Source organism: Calonectris borealis, chromosome 2 (assembly GCF_964195595.1).
Source record: "Calonectris borealis chromosome 2, bCalBor7.hap1.2, whole genome shotgun sequence".
NCBI classification, from domain to species: domain Eukaryota; kingdom Metazoa; phylum Chordata; class Aves; order Procellariiformes; family Procellariidae; genus Calonectris; species Calonectris borealis.
This window is the reverse complement of record NC_134313.1, coordinates 120,505,958-120,524,888: the sequence shown is the minus strand read 5'-3', so window position 1 is coordinate 120,524,888 and position 18,931 is coordinate 120,505,958. Positions and strand designations below refer to the sequence as shown.

The following is an 18,931-nucleotide window of genomic DNA, read 5'->3' as shown; positions in this document are numbered from 1 at the left end:
TGCTGTGGTTTGGGGTCGCTGGGAAAGGAGCGTTGATGGGCCCATTGATGCTTTGGCTCTTGCTGGGTGATGCTTGCACCGGGAGGGGGGAGCACAGCCGGGGTGGTGGACCCAGCTGGCCAATGGGGTATTCTATACCATGTGACATCACGCTCAGTATAAAAACCAGGTGGGGGGGGGGGGGGGGGGGGGGCTCGCCCCCCGTTCGTGACACGCGGTCGGCGGTCGGTGAGCGGCTGTGTTGTGCATTGCCTGTTTTGTGTATTCTGTTATTGTTGTTGTTCTCATTGTTATTATTACTGTTCTACTTAGTTTTATTTCAATTATTAAACTGTTTTTAGCTCAACCCGGGAGCTTTCCTACTTGTGCCCTCCCGATTCTCTCCCCCATCCCACCGGGGGGGGTGATCGAGCGGCTGCGTGGCGTTTATTTTTGCTGGCTGGGGTTAAACCACGACACCCCCCCACGCCCTCACCCTGCACAGCCTCCGTGGACGCGCTTGCCCCGGGCCACCAAGGCGCCAAAAGCCTCCTCCCGTCACCACCTCTCGCCTGGCCCTCGCAGCAGCTCACTCTGGGACGCAGCCTCGGTCCCCAGCGCCTCCTCCACACCACTGCAGCCGCCAATCGCCCTCCCCCCCGCTCAGTTCTCCCCCTCCGGGCTCGGGACCCCCACTCCCTGCCCTCCCCCGCGCTGCCCACCCTGCACTTCCTCATCTTCTCCCTGGCAGCTCTTCCAGCCCCTTCCTCCCACCCACCTCGTCTGACCCACAGCGGGACCACCGCGGGCCTTCTCTTTCCCCCTGCTTGCCCACGCAGTACCGTCCGGCTCCCTCTGCACCGGTTTTCCCACAGCTCATCCAGCACGTCCCCTCGATCAGCCCCTCCGGTTCTTCCCAGACCCCCGGCCCGCTGGACCCTGCCTCCTTCTCCTGGAGCTGGGCTGTTCCTAGCCCTGCCCCTCTCATCGTTCCGTCCGCCTTGCTTTCTTCTCACCTTCTCTGAAACCTTTTGGACCCCCTTCGCCTCACCGCTCCGCTAGTGCAAGCGCTCTTCGCTGCTTCCTCTCCCTCGGCCTCTCCATCTTCCTCGCTCGCTCTCTTCTGCTCCAGGTCTGTCAAGTGCGGCAGCCCCCAGGCTGTGACTCGCAGATCGCCTGATACCTGCAAAAGTCCCCTTTGGTTACAGCCGCGGGAAGGAAGAAAGCGAAAATCGGCTGCTGAGGTGTGGCACTCGCGCTGGCCCTGCAAGGGGAGCTGCTTTTTGCTCTTGGGTCAGCCAAGACTGGGGACGCCTCCTTGAAGAGATTGCATGCTGGCTTTCTAGCTTCTGGTCGTCCTTCTGTCCAGGACCTGACTGACCATTTTCTCCCTCCTTCTCATCTTCATCTTCTGTCTCCCGCAGCATTCTCCTAGAGAAGCTGGCGGCTCACGGCTTAGACAGGCGTACTCTTTGCTGGGTCAAAAACTGGCTGGACGGCCGGCCGAGCCCAGAGAGTTGTGGTGAACGGAGTTAAATCCAGTTGGCGGCCGGTCACGAGCGGTGTTCCCCAGGGCTCCGTTTTGGGCCAGTCCTGTTCAATATCTTTATCAACGATCTGGATGAGGGGATTGAGTGCTCCCTCAGTAAGGTTGCAGATGACACCAAGTTGGGCGGGAGCGTTGACCTGCTCGAGGGTAGGAAGGCTCTGCAGAGGGACCTGGACAGGCTGGCTGGATGGGCCGAGGTCAATTGTACGAGGTTCAACAAGGCCAAGTGCCGGGTCCTGTGCTTGAGTCCCAACAAGGCCATGCGACGCTACAGGCTTGGGGCCGAGTGGCTGGAAAGCTGCCGGCTAGAAAAGGACCTGGGGGTGCTGGTTGAGAGGCGGCTGAACATGAGCCAGCAGTGTGCCCCGGTGGCCAAGGCGGCCAAGAGCCTCCTGGCCTGTATCAGAAATAGGGTGGCCAGCAGGAGTAGGGAAGTGATCGTGCCCCTGCAGTCGGCACTGGTGGGGCCGCACCTCGAATCCTGTGCTCAGTTTTGGGCCCCTCACTACAAGAAGGACGTTGAGTTGCTGGAGCGTGTCCAGAGAAGGGCCAGGAAGCTGGGGAAGGGTCTGGAGAACCAGTCTCACGCGGAGCGGCTGAGGGAACTGGGACGGTTTAGTGTGGAGGAGGCTGAGGGGAGACCTTGTTGCCCTCTCCAACTACCTGGAAGGAGGTTGTAGTGAGGTGGGCGTTGGTCTCTTCCCCCAAGTAACTAGCGATGGGCCGAGAGGAAGTTGCGCCAAGGGAGGTTTGGATTGGATATGGGGAAAAAATTCTTTGCTGAAAGAGTGGTCAAGCATTGGAACAGGCTGCCCAGGGAAGTGGTTGAGTCCCCATCCCTGGAAGTATTTAAAAGACGTGTAGGTGTGGCGCTTAGGGCCACGGTTTAGTGGGCATGGTGGCATTGGGTTGACGGTTGGACTCGATGATCTTGGAGGTCTTCTCCAACCTTAACGATTCTATGATATGATTCTATGGTTCTGTTCTCTAAATCGAGGTCCGTCCCTCGCGCTATCCCCTCAGATACTGCGATTCCTTGCGTTTCCACTAAATGGGACATCTGGCGGGGGGCAGGGAGAAAACAAGCGGAACGCTTTGGTTTGATTGAACCCTTGAAGTTTTTTTTCCAGTTACCCTTTTGCCCCGCCTTCCTCTTTTTCCCATCCCTGTGTAGGCGAATAACCTTCCAAAAGCTATTGCAGCAGCTCACACGTTTCTTCTGAAGCAGCCAGATGATGAAATGATGCAAAGAAGTACGGCCCACTAGAAGAGCATCCCTGATGCTGAGGAGCACATGAAAGACTTGGAGACAAAACCTGAGGAGGTATGCTTCTTATTCAGAGTCTGGCCTTTTGGAACTCCCTTCTCTTACTGCTCTTCTTGGGTGAGATTCAAGGATCCCATTTGCTTACGTGGTCTCAGTTGTTCCTCTTCTTTGCTGCCCTCGCCTCCCAGCGCCTCCCAGCACGCCACACGCTCCGTCCGGGCCAGGCCCGGGGACTGGCCCCGGCTCCTCAGAGGGGACGCAGGAAGCCCCCCGCCACCTTGGCTGGGCAGAAAGGCCTCGCACACCTCCACCCACCCCACCCCAAGGAGGTGGCAGATGCCCCTCCCGCTCTAGAGGCCAGCAGCAGAGGCGCTGACGCTGCAGGCCCCCCCGCCGGCGGGACAAAAAGCAGGGGGGAGGTGGCCCTTCAGCCATTTCCACCGCCGCGGGCAATTTCCCCGTGGTCTGCGAGGAGGCTTTAGAAGGAGGACGATGACACCCAGGCCAGGAGAGGAGGGGGAAAATCCCCCGAAGGGAAAGGGGCAGAGGGCAAAAGGGGTGTCCCGGGGCAGTCTCCCCATCCCAGCAGTAGCCGGGGCCGCCCCTGCTTAGCTCCCCTGATTGGGCCCCCTGGGGGTAGTGTGACGCCACACTGACTCCCGCCGGCACCCCTGCCACCGACGCCCTTAAGCCCCCCCGCCCCGCCCCCCACCCCACTTGCCCACCACCCACTTGCCCCCTCTCCTGGTTCCGGCTGCGACAGGGTTAACTTTCTTCCCAGTAGCCTGCGGGCTGTGCTGTGGTTTGGGGTCGCTGGGAAAGGAGCGTTGATGGCCCATTGATGCTTTGGCTGTTGCTGGGTGATGCTTGCACCGGGAGGGGGGAGCACAGCCGGGGTGGTGGACCCAGCTGGCCAATGGGGTATTCTATACCATGTGACATCACGCTCAGTATAAAAACCAGGTGGGGGGGGGGGGGGGGGGGGGCTCGCCCCCCGTTCGTGACACGCGGTCGGCGGTCGGTGAGCGGCTGTGTTGTGCATTGCCTGTTTTGTGTATTCTGTTATTGTTGTTGTTCTCATTGTTATTATTACTGTTCTACTTAGTTTTATTTCAATTATTAAACTGTTTTTAGCTCAACCCGGGAGCTTTCCTACTTGTGCCCTCCCGATTCTCTCCCCCATCCCACCGGGGGGGGTGATCGAGCGGCTGCGTGGCGTTTATTTTTGCTGGCTGGGGTTAAACCACGACACCCCCCCACGCCCTCACCCTGCACAGCCTCCGTGGACGCGCTTGCCCCGGGCCACCAAGGCGCCAAAAGCCTCCTCCCGTCACCACCTCTCGCCTGGCCCTCGCAGCAGCTCACTCTGGGACGCAGCCTCGGTCCCCAGCGCCTCCTCCACACCACTGCAGCCGCCAATCGCCCTCCCCCCCGCTCAGTTCTCCCCCTCCGGGCTCGGGACCCCCACTCCCTGCCCTCCCCCGCGCTGCCCACCCTGCACTTCCTCATCTTCTCCCTGGCAGCTCTTCCAGCCCCTTCCTCCCACCCACCTCGTCTGACCCACAGCGGGACCACCGCGGGCCTTCTCTTTCCCCCTGCTTGCCCACGCAGTACCGTCCGGCTCCCGCTGCACCGGTTTTCCCACAGCTCATCCAGCACGTCCCCTCGATCAGCCCCTCCGGTTCTTCCCAGACCCCCGGCCGCTGGACCCTGCCTCCTTCTCCTGGAGCTGGGCTGTTCCTAGCCCTGCCCCTCTCATCGTTCCGTCCGCCTTGCTTTCTTCTCACCTTCTCTGAAACCTTTTGGACCCCCTTCGCCTCACCGCTCCGCTAGTGCAAGCGCTCTTCGCTGCTTCCTCTCCCTCGGCCTCTCCATCTTCCTCGCTCGCTCTCTTCTGCTCCAGGTCTGTCAAGTGCGGCAGCCCCCAGGCTGTGACTCGCAGATCGCCTGATACCTGCAAAAGTCCCCTTTGGTTACAGCCGCGGGAAGGAAGAAAGCGAAAATCGGCTGCTGAGGTGTGGCACTCGCGCTGGCCCTGCAAGGGGAGCTGCTTTTTGCTCTTGGGTCAGCCAAGACTGGGGACGCCTCCTTGAAGAGATTGCATGCTGGCTTTCTAGCTTCTGGTCGTCCTTCTGTCCAGGACCTGACTGACCATTTTCTCCCTCCTTCTCATCTTCATCTTCTGTCTCCCGCAGCATTCTCCTAGAGAAGCTGGCGGCTCACGGCTTAGACAGGCGTACTCTTTGCTGGGTCAAAAACTGGCTGGACGGCCGGCCGAGCCCAGAGAGTTGTGGTGAACGGAGTTAAATCCAGTTGGCGGCCGGTCACGAGCGGTGTTCCCCAGGGCTCCGTTTTGGGGCCAGTCCTGTTCAATATCTTTATCAACGATCTGGATGAGGGGATTGAGTGCTCCCTCAGTAAGGTTGCAGATGACACCAAGTTGGGCGGGAGCGTTGACCTGCTCGAGGGTAGGAAGGCTCTGCAGAGGGACCTGGACAGGCTGGCTGGATGGGCCGAGGTCAATTGTACGAGGTTCAACAAGGCCAAGTGCCGGGTCCTGTGCTTGAGTCCCAACAAGGCCATGCGACGCTACAGGCTTGGGGCCGAGTGGCTGGAAAGCTGCCGGCTAGAAAAGGACCTGGGGGTGCTGGTTGAGAGGCGGCTGAACATGAGCCAGCAGTGTGCCCCGGTGGCCAAGGCGGCCAAGAGCCTCCTGGCCTGTATCAGAAATAGGGTGGCCAGCAGGAGTAGGGAAGTGATCGTGCCCCTGCAGTCGGCACTGGTGGGGCCGCACCTCGAATCCTGTGCTCAGTTTTGGGCCCCTCACTACAAGAAGGACGTTGAGTTGCTGGAGCGTGTCCAGAGAAGGGCCAGGAAGCTGGGGAAGGGTCTGGAGAACCAGTCTCACGCGGAGCGGCTGAGGGAACTGGGACGGTTTAGTGTGGAGGAGGCTGAGGGGAGACCTTGTTGCCCTCTCCAACTACCTGGAAGGAGGTTGTAGTGAGGTGGGCGTTGGTCTCTTCCCCCAAGTAACTAGCGATGGGCCGAGAGGAAGTTGCGCCAAGGGAGGTTTGGATTGGATATGGGGAAAAAATTCTTTGCTGAAAGAGTGGTCAAGCATTGGAACAGGCTGCCCAGGGAAGTGGTTGAGTCCCCATCCCTGGAAGTATTTAAAAGACGTGTAGGTGTGGCGCTTAGGGCCACGGTTTAGTGGGCATGGTGGCATTGGGTTGACGGTTGGACTCGATGATCTTGGAGGTCTTCTCCAACCTTAACGATTCTATGATATGATTCTATGGTTCTGTTCTCTAAATCGAGGTCCGTCCCTCGCGCTATCCCCTCAGATACTGCGATTCCTTGCGTTTCCACTAAATGGGACATCTGGCGGGGGGCAGGGAGAAAACAAGCGGAACGCTTTGGTTTGATTGAACCCTTGAAGTTTTTTTTCCAGTTACCCTTTTGCCCCGCCTTCCTCTTTTTCCCATCCCTGTGTAGGCGAATAACCTTCCAAAAGCTATTGCAGCAGCTCACACGTTTCTTCTGAAGCAGCCAGATGATGAAATGATGCAAAGAAGTACGGCCCACTAGAAGAGCATCCCTGATGCTGAGGAGCACATGAAAGACTTGGAGACAAAACCTGAGGAGGTATGCTTCTTATTCAGAGTCTGGCCTTTTGGAACTCCCTTCTCTTACTGCTCTTCTTGGGTGAGATTCAAGGATCCCATTTGCTTACGTGGTCTCAGTTGTTCCTCTTCTTTGCTGCCCTCGCCTCCCAGCGCCTCCCAGCACGCCACACGCTCCGTCCGGGCCAGGCCCGGGGACTGGCCCCGGCTCCTCAGAGGGGACGCAGGAAACCCCCCCGCCACCTTGGCTGGGCAGAAAGGCCTCGCACACCTCCACCCACCCCACCCCAAGGAGGTGGCAGATGCCCCTCCCGCTCTAGAGGCCAGCAGCAGAGGCGCTGACGCTGCAGGCCCCCCCGCCGGCGGGACAAAAAGCAGGGGGGAGGTGGCCCTTCAGCCATTTCCACCGCCGCGGGCAATTTCCCCGTGGTCTGCGAGGAGGCTTTAGAAGGAGGACGATGACACCCAGGCCAGGAGAGGAGGGGGAAAATCCCCCGAAGGGAAAGGGGCGGAGGGCAAAAGGGGTGTCCCGGGGCAGTCTCCCATCCCAGCAGTAGCGGGGGCCGCCCCTGCTTAGCTCCCCTGATTGGGCCCCCTGGGGGTAGTGTGACGCCACACTGACCCCCGCCGGCACCCCTGCCACCGACGCCCTTAAGCCCCCCGCCCCGCCCCCACCCCACTTGCCCACCACCCACTTGCCCCCTCTCCTGGTTCCGGCTGCGACAGCGTTAACTTTCTTCCCAGTAGCCTGGGGGCTGTGCTGTGGTTTGGGGTCGCTGGGAAAGGAGCGTTGATGGCCCATTGATGCTTTGGCTGTTGCTGGGTGATGCTTGCACCGGGAGGGGGGAGCACAGCCGGGGTGGTGGACCCAGCTGGCCAATGGGGTATTCTATACCATGTGACATCACGCTCAGTATAAAAACCAGGTGTGTGGGGGGGGGGGGCTCGCCCCCCGTTCGTGACACGCGGTCGGCGGTCGGTGAGCGGCTGTGTTGTGCATTGCCTGTTTTGTGTATTCTGTTATTGTTGTTGTTCTCATTGTTATTATTACTGTTCTACTTAGTTTTATTTCAATTATTAAACTGTTTTTAGCTCAACCCGGGAGCTTTCCTACTTGTGCCCTCCCGATTCTCTCCCCCATCCCACCGGGGGGGGGTGATCGAGCGGCTGCGTGGCGTTTATTTTTGCTGGCTGGGGTTAAACCACGACACCCCCCCACGCCCTCACCCTGCACAGCCTCCGTGGACGCGCTTGCCCCGGGCCACCAAGGCGCCAAAAGCCTCCTCCCGTCACCACCTCTCGCCTGGCCCTCGCAGCAGCTCACTCTGGGACGCAGCCTCGGTCCCCAGCGCCTCCTCCACACCACTGCAGCCGCCAATCGCCCTCCCCCCCGCTCAGTTCTCCCCCTCCGGGCTCGGGACCCCCACTCCCTGCCCTCCCCCGCGCTGCCCACCCTGCACTTCCTCATCTTCTCCCTGGCAGCTCTTCCAGCCCCTTCCTCCCACCCACCTCGTCTGACCCACAGCGGGACCACCGCGGGCCTTCTCTTTCCCCCTGCTTGCCCACGCAGTACCGTCCGGCTCCCGCTGCACCGGTTTTCCCACAGCTCATCCAGCACGTCCCCTCGATCAGCCCCTCCGGTTCTTCCCAGACCCCCGGCCGCTGGACCCTGCCTCCTTCTCCTGGAGCTGGGCTGTTCCTAGCCCTGCCCCTCTCATCGTTCCGTCCGCCTTGCTTTCTTCTCACCTTCTCTGAAACCTTTTGGACCCCCTTCGCCTCACCGCTCCGCTAGTGCAAGCGCTCTTCGCTGCTTCCTCTCCCTCGGCCTCTCCATCTTCCTCGCTCGCTCTCTTCTGCTCCAGGTCTGTCAAGTGCGGCAGCCCCCAGGCTGTGACTCGCAGATCGCCTGATACCTGCAAAAGTCCCCTTTGGTTACAGCCGCGGGAAGGAAGAAAGCGAAAATCGGCTGCTGAGGTGTGGCACTCGCGCTGGCCCTGCAAGGGGAGCTGCTTTTTGCTCTTGGGTCAGCCAAGACTGGGGACGCCTCCTTGAAGAGATTGCATGCTGGCTTTCTAGCTTCTGGTCGTCCTTCTGTCCAGGACCTGACTGACCATTTTCTCCCTCCTTCTCATCTTCATCTTCTGTCTCCCGCAGCATTCTCCTAGAGAAGCTGGCGGCTCACGGCTTAGACAGGCGTACTCTTTGCTGGGTCAAAAACTGGCTGGACGGCCGGCCGAGCCCAGAGAGTTGTGGTGAACGGAGTTAAATCCAGTTGGCGGCCGGTCACGAGCGGTGTTCCCCAGGGCTCCGTTTTGGGGCCAGTCCTGTTCAATATCTTTATCAACGATCTGGATGAGGGGATTGAGTGCTCCCTCAGTAAGGTTGCAGATGACACCAAGTTGGGCGGGAGCGTTGACCTGCTCGAGGGTAGGAAGGCTCTGCAGAGGGACCTGGACAGGCTGGCTGGCTGGGCCGAGGTCAATTGTACGAGGTTCAACAAGGCCAAGTGCTGGGTCCTGTGCTTGAGTCCCAACAAGGCCATGCGACGCTACAGGCTTGGGGCCGAGTGGCTGGAAAGCTGCCGGCTAGAAAAGGACCTGGGGGTGCTGGTTGAGAGGCGGCTGAACATGAGCCAGCAGTGTGCCCCGGTGGCCAAGGCGGCCAAGAGCCTCCTGGCCTGTATCAGAAATAGGGTGGCCAGCAGGAGTAGGGAAGTGATCGTGCCCCTGCAGTCGGCACTGGTGGGGCCGCACCTCGACTACTGTGCTCAGTTTTGGGCCCCTCACTACAAGAAGGACGTTGAGTTGCTGGAGCGTGTCCAGAGAAGGGCCAGGAAGCTGGGGAAGGGTCTGGAGAACCAGTCTCACGCGGAGCGGCTGAGGGAACTGGGACGGTTTAGTGTGGAGGAGGCTGAGGGGAGACCTTGTTGCCCTCTCCAACTACCTGGAAGGAGGTTGTAGTGAGGTGGGCGTTGGTCTCTTCCCCCAAGTAACTAGCGATGGGCCGAGAGGAAGTTGCGCCAAGGGAGGTTTGGATTGGATATGGGGAAAAAATTCTTTGCTGAAAGAGTGGTCAAGCATTGGAACAGGCTGCCCAGGGAAGTGGTTGAGTCCCCATCCCTGGAAGTATTTAAAAGACGTGTAGGTGTGGCGCTTAGGGCCACGGTTTAGTGGGCATGGTGGCATTGGGTTGACGGTTGGACTCGATGATCTTGGAGGTCTTCTCCAACCTTAACGATTCTATGATATGATTCTATGGTTCTGTTCTCTAAATCGAGGTCCGTCCCTCGCGCCATCCCCTCAGATACTGCGATTCCTTGCGTTTCCACTAAATGGGACATCTGGCGGGGGGCAGGGAGAAAACAAGCGGAACGCTTTGGTTTGATTGAACCCTTGAAGTTTTTTTTCCAGTTACCCTTTTGCCCCGCCTTCCTCTTTTTCCCATCCCTGTGTAGGCGAATAACCTTCCAAAAGCTATTGCAGCAGCTCACACGTTTCTTCTGAAGCAGCCAGATGATGAAATGATGCAAAGTAGTACGGCCCACTAGAAGAGCATCCCTGATGCTGAGGAGCACATGAAAGACTTGGAGACAAAACCTGAGGAGGTATGCTTCTTATTCAGAGTCTGGCCTTTTGGAACTCCCTTCTCTTACTGCTCTTCTTGGGTGAGATTCAAGGATCCCATTTGCTTACGTGGTCTCAGTTGTTCCTCTTCTTTGCTGCCCTCGCCTCCCAGCGCCTCCCAGCACGCCACACGCTCCGTCCGGGCCAGGCCCGGGGACTGGCCCCGGCTCCTCAGAGGGGACGCAGGAAGCCCCCCCGCCACCTTGGCTGGGCAGAAAGGCCTCGCACACCTCCACCCACCCCACCCCAAGGAGGTGGCAGATGCCCCTCCCGCTCTAGAGGCCAGCAGCAGAGGCGCTGACGCTGCAGGCCCCCCCGCCGGCGGGACAAAAAGCAGGGGGGAGGTGGCCCTTCAGCCATTTCCACCGCCGCGGGCAATTTCCCCGTGGTCTGCGAGGAGGCTTTAGAAGGAGGACGATGACACCCAGGCCAGGAGAGGAGGGGGAAAATCCCCCGAAGGGAAAGGGGCGGAGGGCAAAAGGGGTGTCCCGGGGCAGTCTCCCATCCCAGCAGTAGCCGGGGCCGCCCCTGCTTAGCTCCCCTGATTGGGCCCCCTGGGGGTAGTGTGACGCCACACTGACCCCCGCCGGCACCCCTGCCACCGACGCCCTTAAGCCCCCCGCCCCGCCCCCACCCCACTTGCCCACCACCCACTTGCCCCCTCTCCTGGTTCCGGCTGGGACAGGGTTAACTTTCTTCCCAGTAGCCTGCGGGCTGTGCTGTGGTTTGGGGTCGCTGGGAAAGGAGCGTTGATGGCCCATTGATGCTTTGGCTGTTGCTGGGTGATGCTTGCACCGGGAGGGGGGAGCACAGCCGGGGTGGTGGACCCAGCTGGCCAATGGGGTATTCTATACCATGTGACATCACGCTCAGTATAAAAACCAGGTGGGGGGGGGGGGGGGGGGGGGGGGGGCTCGCCCCCCGTTCGTGACACGCGGTCGGCGGTCGGTGAGCGGCTGTGTTGTGCATTGCCTGTTTTGTGTATTCTGTTATTGTTGTTGTTCTCATTGTTATTATTACTGTTCTACTTAGTTTTATTTCAATTATTAAACTGTTTTTAGCTCAACCCGGGAGCTTTCCTACTTGTGCCCTCCCGATTCTCTCCCCCATCCCACCGGGGGGGGGTGATCGAGCGGCTGCGTGGCGTTTATTTTTGCTGGCTGGGGTTAAACCACGACACCCCCCCACGCCCTCACCCTGCACAGCCTCCGTGGACGCGCTTGCCCCGGGCCACCAAGGCGCCAAAAGCCTCCTCCCGTCACCACCTCTCGCCTGGCCCTCGCAGCAGCTCACTCTGGGACGCAGCCTCGGTCCCCAGCGCCTCCTCCACACCACTGCAGCCGCCAATCGCCCTCCCCCCCGCTCAGTTCTCCCCCTCCGGGCTCGGGACCCCCACTCCCTGCCCTCCCCCGCGCTGCCCACCCTGCACTTCCTCATCTTCTCCCTGGCAGCTCTTCCAGCCCCTTCCTCCCACCCACCTCGTCTGACCCACAGCGGGACCACCGCGGGCCTTCTCTTTCCCCCTGCTTGCCCACGCAGTACCGTCCGGCTCCCTCTGCACCGGTTTTCCCACAGCTCATCCAGCACGTCCCCTCGATCAGCCCCTCCGGTTCTTCCCAGACCCCCGGCCGCTGGACCCTGCCTCCTTCTCCTGGAGCTGGGCTGTTCCTAGCCCTGCCCCTCTCATCGTTCCGTCCGCCTTGCTTTCTTCTCACCTCCTCTGAAACCTTTTGGACCCCCTTCGCCTCACCGCTCCGCTAGTGCAAGCGCTCTTCGCTGCTTCCTCTCCCTCGGCCTCTCCATCTTCCTCGCTCGCTCTCTTCTGCTCCAGGTCCGTCAAGTGCGGCAGCCCCCAGGCTGTGACTCGCAGATCGCCTGATACCTGCAAAAGTCCCCTTTGGTTACAGCCGCGGGAAGGAAGAAAGCGAAAATCGGCTGCTGAGGTGTGGCACTCGCGCTGGCCCTGCAAGGGGAGCTGCTTTTTGCTCTTGGGTCAGCCAAGACTGGGGACGCCTCCTTGAAGGGATTGCATGCTGGCTTTCTAGCTTCTGGTCGTCCTTCTGTCCAGGATCGGACTGACCATTTTCTCCCTCCTTCTCATCTTCATCTTCTGTCTCCCGCAGCATTCTCCTAGAGAAGCTGGCAGCTCACGGCTTAGACAGGCGTACTCTTTGCTGGGTCAAAAACTGGCTGGACGGCCGGCCGAGCCCAGAGAGTTGTGGTGAACGGAGTTAAATCCAGTTGGGGGCCGGTCACGAGCGGTGTTCCCCAGGGCTCCGTTTTGGGGCCAGTCCTGTTCAATATCTTTACCAACGATCTGGATGAGGGGATCGAGTGCTCCCTCAGTAAGTTTGCAGATGACACCAAGTTGGGCGGGAGCGTTGACCTGCTCGAGGGTAGGAAGGCTCTGCAGAGGGACCTGGACAGGCTGGCTGGATGGGCCGAGGTCAATTGTACGAGGTTCAACAAGGCCAAGTGCCGGGTCCTGCACTTGAGTCCCCACAAGGCCATGCGACGCTACAGGCTTGGGGCCGAGTGGCTGGAAAGCTGCCGGCTAGAAAAGGACCTGGGGGTGCTGGTTGAGAGGCGGCTGAACATGAGCCAGCAGTGTGCCCCGGTGGCCAAGGCGGCCAAGAGCCTCCTGGCCTGTATCAGAAATAGGGTGGCCAGCAGGAGTAGGGAAGTGATCGTGCCCCTGCAGTCGGCACTGGTGGGGCCGCACCTCGAATCCTGTGCTCAGTTTTGGGCCCCTCACTACAAGAAGGACGTTGAGTTGCTGGAGCGTGTCCAGAGAAGGGCCAGGAAGCTGGGGAAGGGTCTGGAGAACCAGTCTCACGCGGAGCGGCTGAGGGAACTGGGACGGTTTAGTGTGGAGGAGGCTGAGGGGAGACCTTGTTGCCCTCTCCAACTACCTGGAAGGAGGTTGTAGTGAGGTGGGCGTTGGTCTCTTCCCCCAAGTAACTAGCGATGGGCCGAGAGGAAGTTGCGCCAAGGGAGGTTTGGATTGGATATGGGGAAAAAATTCTTTGCTGAAAGAGTGGTCAAGCATTGGAACAGGCTGCCCAGGGAAGTGGTTGAGTCCCCATCCCTGGAAGTATTTAAAAGACGTGTAGGTGTGGCGCTTAGGGCCACGGTTTAGTGGGCATGGTGGCATTGGGTTGACGGTTGGACTCGATGATCTTGGAGGTCTTCTCCAACCTTAACGATTCTATGATATGATTCTATGGTTCTGTTCTCTAAATCGAGGTCCGTCCCTCGCGCTATCCCCTCAGATACTGCGATTCCTTGCGTTTCCACTAAATGGGACATCTGGCGGGGGGCAGGGAGAAAACAAGCGGAACGCTTTGGTTTGATTGAACCCTTGAAGTTTTTTTTCCAGTTACCCTTTTGCCCCGCCTTCCTCTTTTTCCCATCCCTGTGTAGGCGAATAACCTTCCAAAAGCTATTGCAGCAGCTCACACGTTTCTTCTGAAGCAGCCAGATGATGAAATGATGCAAAGAAGTACGGCCCACTAGAAGAGCATCCCTGATGCTGAGGAGCACATGAAAGACTTGGAGACAAAACCTGAGGAGGTATGCTTCTTATTCAGAGTCTGGCCTTTTGGAACTCCCTTCTCTTACTGCTCTTCTTGGGTGAGATTCAAGGATCCCATTTGCTTACGTGGTCTCAGTTGTTCCTCTTCTTTGCTGCCCTCGCCTCCCAGCGCCTCCCAGCACGCCACACGCTCCGTCCGGGCCAGGCCCGGGGACTGGCCCCGGCTCCTCAGAGGGGACGCAGGAAGCCCCCCCGCCACCTTGGCTGGGCAGAAAGGCCTCGCACACCTCCACCCACCCCACCCCAAGGAGGTGGCAGATGCCCCTCCCGCTCTAGAGGCCAGCAGCAGAGGCGCTGACGCTGCAGGCCCCCCCGCCGGCGGGACAAAAAGCAGGGGGGAGGTGGCCCTTCAGCCATTTCCACCGCCGCGGGCAATTTCCCCGTGGTCTGCGAGGAGGCTTTAGAAGGAGGACGATGACACCCAGGCCAGGAGAGGAGGGGGAAAATCCCCCGAAGGGAAAGGGGCGGAGGGCAAAAGGGGTGTCCCGGGGCAGTCTCCCATCCCAGCAGTAGCCGGGGCCGCCCCTGCTTAGCTCCCCTGATTGGGCCCCCTGGGGGTAGTGTGACGCCACACTGACCCCCGCCGGCACCCCTGCCACCGACGCCCTTAAGCCCCCCGCCCCGCCCCCACCCCACTTGCCCACCACCCACTTGCCCCCTCTCCTGGTTCCGGCTGGGACAGGGTTAACTTTCTTCCCAGTAGCCTGCGGGCTGTGCTGTGGTTTGGGGTCGCTGGGAAAGGAGCGTTGATGGCCCATTGATGCTTTGGCTCTTGCTGGGTGATGCTTGCACCGGGAGGGGGGAGCACAGCCGGGGTGGTGGACCCAGCTGGCCAATGGGGTATTCTATACCATGTGACATCACGCTCAGTATAAAAACCAGGTGTGGGGGGGGGGGGGGGGGGGGGGGGCTCGCCCCCCGTTCGTGACACGCGGTCGGCGGTCGGTGAGCGGCTGTGTTGTGCATTGCCTGTTTTGTGTATTCTGTTATTGTTGTTGTTCTCATTGTTATTATTACTGTTCTACTTAGTTTTATTTCAATTATTAAACTGTTTTTAGCTCAACCCGGGAGCTTTCCTACTTGTGCCCTCCCGATTCTCTCCCCCATCCCACCGGGGGGGGGTGATCGAGCGGCTGCGTGGCGTTTATTTTTGCTGGCTGGGGTTAAACCACGACACCCCCCCACGCCCTCACCCTGCACAGCCTCCGTGGACGCGCTTGCCCCGGGCCACCAAGGCGCCAAAAGCCTCCTCCCGTCACCACCTCTCGCCTGGCCCTCGCAGCAGCTCACTCTGGGACGCAGCCTCGGTCCCCAGCGCCTCCTCCACACCACTGCAGCCGCCAATCGCCCTCCCCCCCGCTCAGTTCTCCCCCTCCGGGCTCGGGACCCCCACTCCCTGCCCTCCCCCGCGCTGCCCACCCTGCACTTCCTCATCTTCTCCCTGGCAGCTCTTCCAGCCCCTTCCTCCCACCCACCTCGTCTGACCCACAGCGGGACCACCGCGGGCCTTCTCTTTCCCCCTGCTTGCCCACGCAGTACCGTCCGGCTCCCGCTGCACCGGTTTTCCCACAGCTCATCCAGCACGTCCCCTCGATCAGCCCCTCCGGTTCTTCCCAGACCCCCGGCCGCTGGACCCTGCCTCCTTCTCCTGGAGCTGGGCTGTTCCTAGCCCTGCCCCTCTCATCGTTCCGTCCGCCTTGCTTTCTTCTCACCTTCTCTGAAACCTTTTGGACCCCCTTCGCCTCACCGCTCCGCTAGTGCAAGCGCTCTTCGCTGCTTCCTCTCCCTCGGCCTCTCCATCTTCCTCGCTCGCTCTCTTCTGCTCCAGGTCCGTCAAGTGCGGCAGCCCCCAGGCTGTGACTCGCAGATCGCCTGATACCTGCAAAAGTCCCCTTTGGTTACAGCCGCGGGAAGGAAGAAAGCGAAAATCGGCTGCTGAGGTGTGGCACTCGCGCTGGCCCTGCAAGGGGAGCTGCTTTTTGCTCTTGGGTCAGCCAAGACTGGGGACGCCTCCTTGAAGAGATTGCATGCTGGCTTTCTAGCTTCTGGTGGTCCTTCTGTCCAGGATCGGACTGACCATTTTCTCCCTCCTTCTCATCTTCATCTTCTGTTCTCTAAATCAAGGTCCGTCCCTCGTGCCATCCCCTCAGATACTGCGATTACTTGCGTTTCCACTGAATGGGACATCTGGCGCGGGACGGGGAGAAAACAAGCTGAACTCTTCAGTTCGATTGAAACCTTGAAGTTTTTTTTCCTTATTACCCTTTTGCCCCGCCTTCCTCTTTTTCCCATCCCTGTGTAGGCGAATAACCTTTCAAAAGCTATTGCAGCAGCTCACACGTTTCTTCTGAAGCAGCCAGACGATGAAATGATGCAAAGAAATATGGTCTACTAAAAGAGCATCGCTGATGCTGAGGAGCACATGAAAGACTTGGAGACAAAACCTTATGAGGTAGGCTTTTTTTTCACAGTCTGGTCTTTTGGAAGTCTTCTCTTCTTTCTGTTCTTGGTTGAGATTCCATTTGCTTACATGTTCTCAGTTATTCCTCTGCTTTCCCTCTTGCTGTCTTCCTCCATCATCTCTCTTCTGCCTTCTTGTTGCATTCCGTAATTCTCACCTCTTGTGCTTATCACTGTTCCATAAGTCACAGTACATAACAGACAGCGGCATACCTGAAAGCTACTACATGCAGATCACTACTGGAGCTAAGCAGATGCACAGAGTTATTCACATGCACAAGTGCTGTAGCAGCACTGCTTAATATAACTCAGATATTTGGGGTTAAGATTCCATTGAAAATCTGTATCAAAACCTGTGCTTTAGAATCACACTGTTCCCTCTGTCCAGCAGCTTTTTCTGTAGATTTGAAATAGAACTACATACTCTGCTCTCTAGGAAATACCTGGTAAAATCCATTAGTCATCTGTATTTGTTGTTCTCATATTAATTGGATAACAGCTTATAAAGTAGCCCAGAAATGCAGAGACGTAATTTGCTTGTGTCTCTGGCTTTAAGTGCTGGCTGGAATTGAACACTACTGTGTCTGGAAACTCCACTGTTCTTGTAAAAGACACTTCTGGTCATTTCATTTGGCCAATTGTTTTTAGTTAGTGTCGTGATTTAACCCTAGTCGGCAATTAAGCACCACGCAGCCACTTGCTCACCCTCCTCCCACCCCAGTGGGATGGAAGACAGGATCATAAAGGCAGAAGTAAGAAAACTCGTGGGTTGCGATTAGAACAGTTTAATACTTAAAATCAGAAGAAGAACACAACAACAACAGCAATAATAAATTGTAATAAAGAGGAAAAAACATAAGAGAGAGGAACAAAACCCAGGAAAAAGAAGTGATCAACCACTTACCACCCGCTGACCATTGCCCAGCCAGTCCCTGAGCAGCAGTGACTGCCCCCCGGCCAACTCCCCCCAGCTTATATACTGAGCATGATGTTATATGGTATGGAATATCCCTTTGGTTAGTTTGGGTCACCTGTCCTGGCTGTGCCCCCTCCCAGCTTCTTGTGCACCTGGTAGAGCATGGGAAGCTGAAAAGTCCTTGACTCACATAAACACTACTTAGCAACAACTCAAACATCAGTGTGTTATCAACATTATTTTCATACTAAATCCAAACCACAGCACTATACCAGCTACTACGAAGAAAATAAACTCCATCCTAGCCAAACCAGGACAGTTGGCTTCAGCGTTCTTCAAGTTAGGAGTTGTCAGAGATGAAAACAGGGGAAGGGGCCTTTGCTGTTCTTTTGCCTTGGTCAGAGACTTGCTGCACAAGATCAGATAACTTGCTTTCACCTACCAAATGTGGCTAACAGAGAAACTAAGGCTTTCTGTTTGGTGTTGTTGTCTAATGCGATATATCCTGAAAAAGCTTGTAATTCTTTGATGGAAGGTTTTCTCGGAATATATCTTCTTGAAGAGAACATCACCTCTAGTCCTACCCCACTGTACCAAGCTTTTGTAGACCTTCAGAGTTTTGTAAGTCTCAGCCACAACCTAGTGCCCCTCTTCTAATACCATCAAATTTGGTGAGTATTGGTTCTCCATTCCTCTTACCCATCAACTTCAGAGTTTTGTAAGTCTCAGCCATAACCCCACCCCTCAGAGACCATCCTTACTGTCATTCAACCTTCCCTTTGATAAAGGTCTCCCATGAGGCTGTGCCACTTTTCACACAGCTTTAACCACCTGTGCATCATTCAGTTGGGACATCTATGAAGATAATACTGACACTCTGCTTCAAACTCGAGGCATAAACCACAAGGGATGGCTCCCGCAGCAACTGCAACGACCAAGGATTTGCCCAGGCCCCTGGTCAGGCAGCGGTACGGCGTGCCTCTGGGCAAAGCAGCAACAAGAGACTCGGTGCTGAACCTGGGCAGAACGGGAAAAACTCCTCTCCCTCCTCCCACACACCACAGGAAGAGCAAGTTTTCCCTTGGGATCTGCTAATGGAGTCTGGCCGTCAGATAACTGCACCTCCATTTCCGTCGCCCCCCCGCCCCCCCCTCCCCGCCATGGGTTGCTCAACGAGGCCTCCTAATACATTCTTCCTCCGAGCGGAGCCTCGCCGCTGGAAGGAGCGCAGCCGGCAGCGCCGTTTCGGCCCGCACGTCCAGCGGGCAGCCACCCCGGCGATCACCCCCCGAAGCAGGCGGCACAGCTCACCGCCCGGGCTCAAGGGCAGGCACCGCCAGCCCTCCCTCAACAAAAACAGCGAGGGCGAGGGCCCGGCGCGGCGGCCGGGAGCGGGCAGGCCTGCCCAGGAGAAGGAGCCGGCTCCCGCCGCCGCCGCACCTGCCCCGGCAGCTCCCCCCTCGGCGCAGCCACAGGCCCCGCACCTGCGCCCCGAGTAACACCGCCCACGAACCGCTAATGAGCTGAAGAGGGACCAAAGTTAATCCTCGTCCCCCCTGGAAGGAGGCCCCCTCCAGCCGGCAGCCATGCCGCCCGGCGGCCCCCCGCGCCTCTCAGAGCTCGGGGCCGCCCCCTCCAGCCGGCAGCCATGCCGCCCGGCGCCGCCGCGGAGCAGGGGCCCTTAGGGGAGGGGGAGGCGAGGGGACGGGACTCACCGCCGCCCGGAGGAGCGCCGCCAAGCCGGCCAGCGGGAGCAGGAGCCGCAGCATGACGGACGGCGGCGGGTGGGCGGGCGCTCCTCAGTGCTACCTTAAGGGCAGGGTGGCTGCACGCTGTCCCAACTCCAAGACCGGCCCCAGCACCGCCTTTAGGCGGCCCAGCTCGGCCCCGCTTTCCCCACCCCCGACTTTCCCCACGGC

At 58.7% G+C, this 18,931-nt stretch overlaps 1 protein-coding gene across 1 annotated transcript in view; it reads left to right on the top strand.

Annotated features, from left to right (window-relative positions):
* LOC142078385 (cartilage-associated protein-like) overlaps window positions 1-18,511 on the top strand; it is a 35,962-nt gene extending 17,451 nt beyond the window's left edge. Inside the window, 1 exon segment of the mRNA XM_075140848.1 lies at window positions 18,077-18,511. Coding sequence (XP_074996949.1) covers window positions 18,077-18,511 — 435 coding nt within the window.
* Window positions 18,512-18,931: the final 420 nt, after the last annotated feature.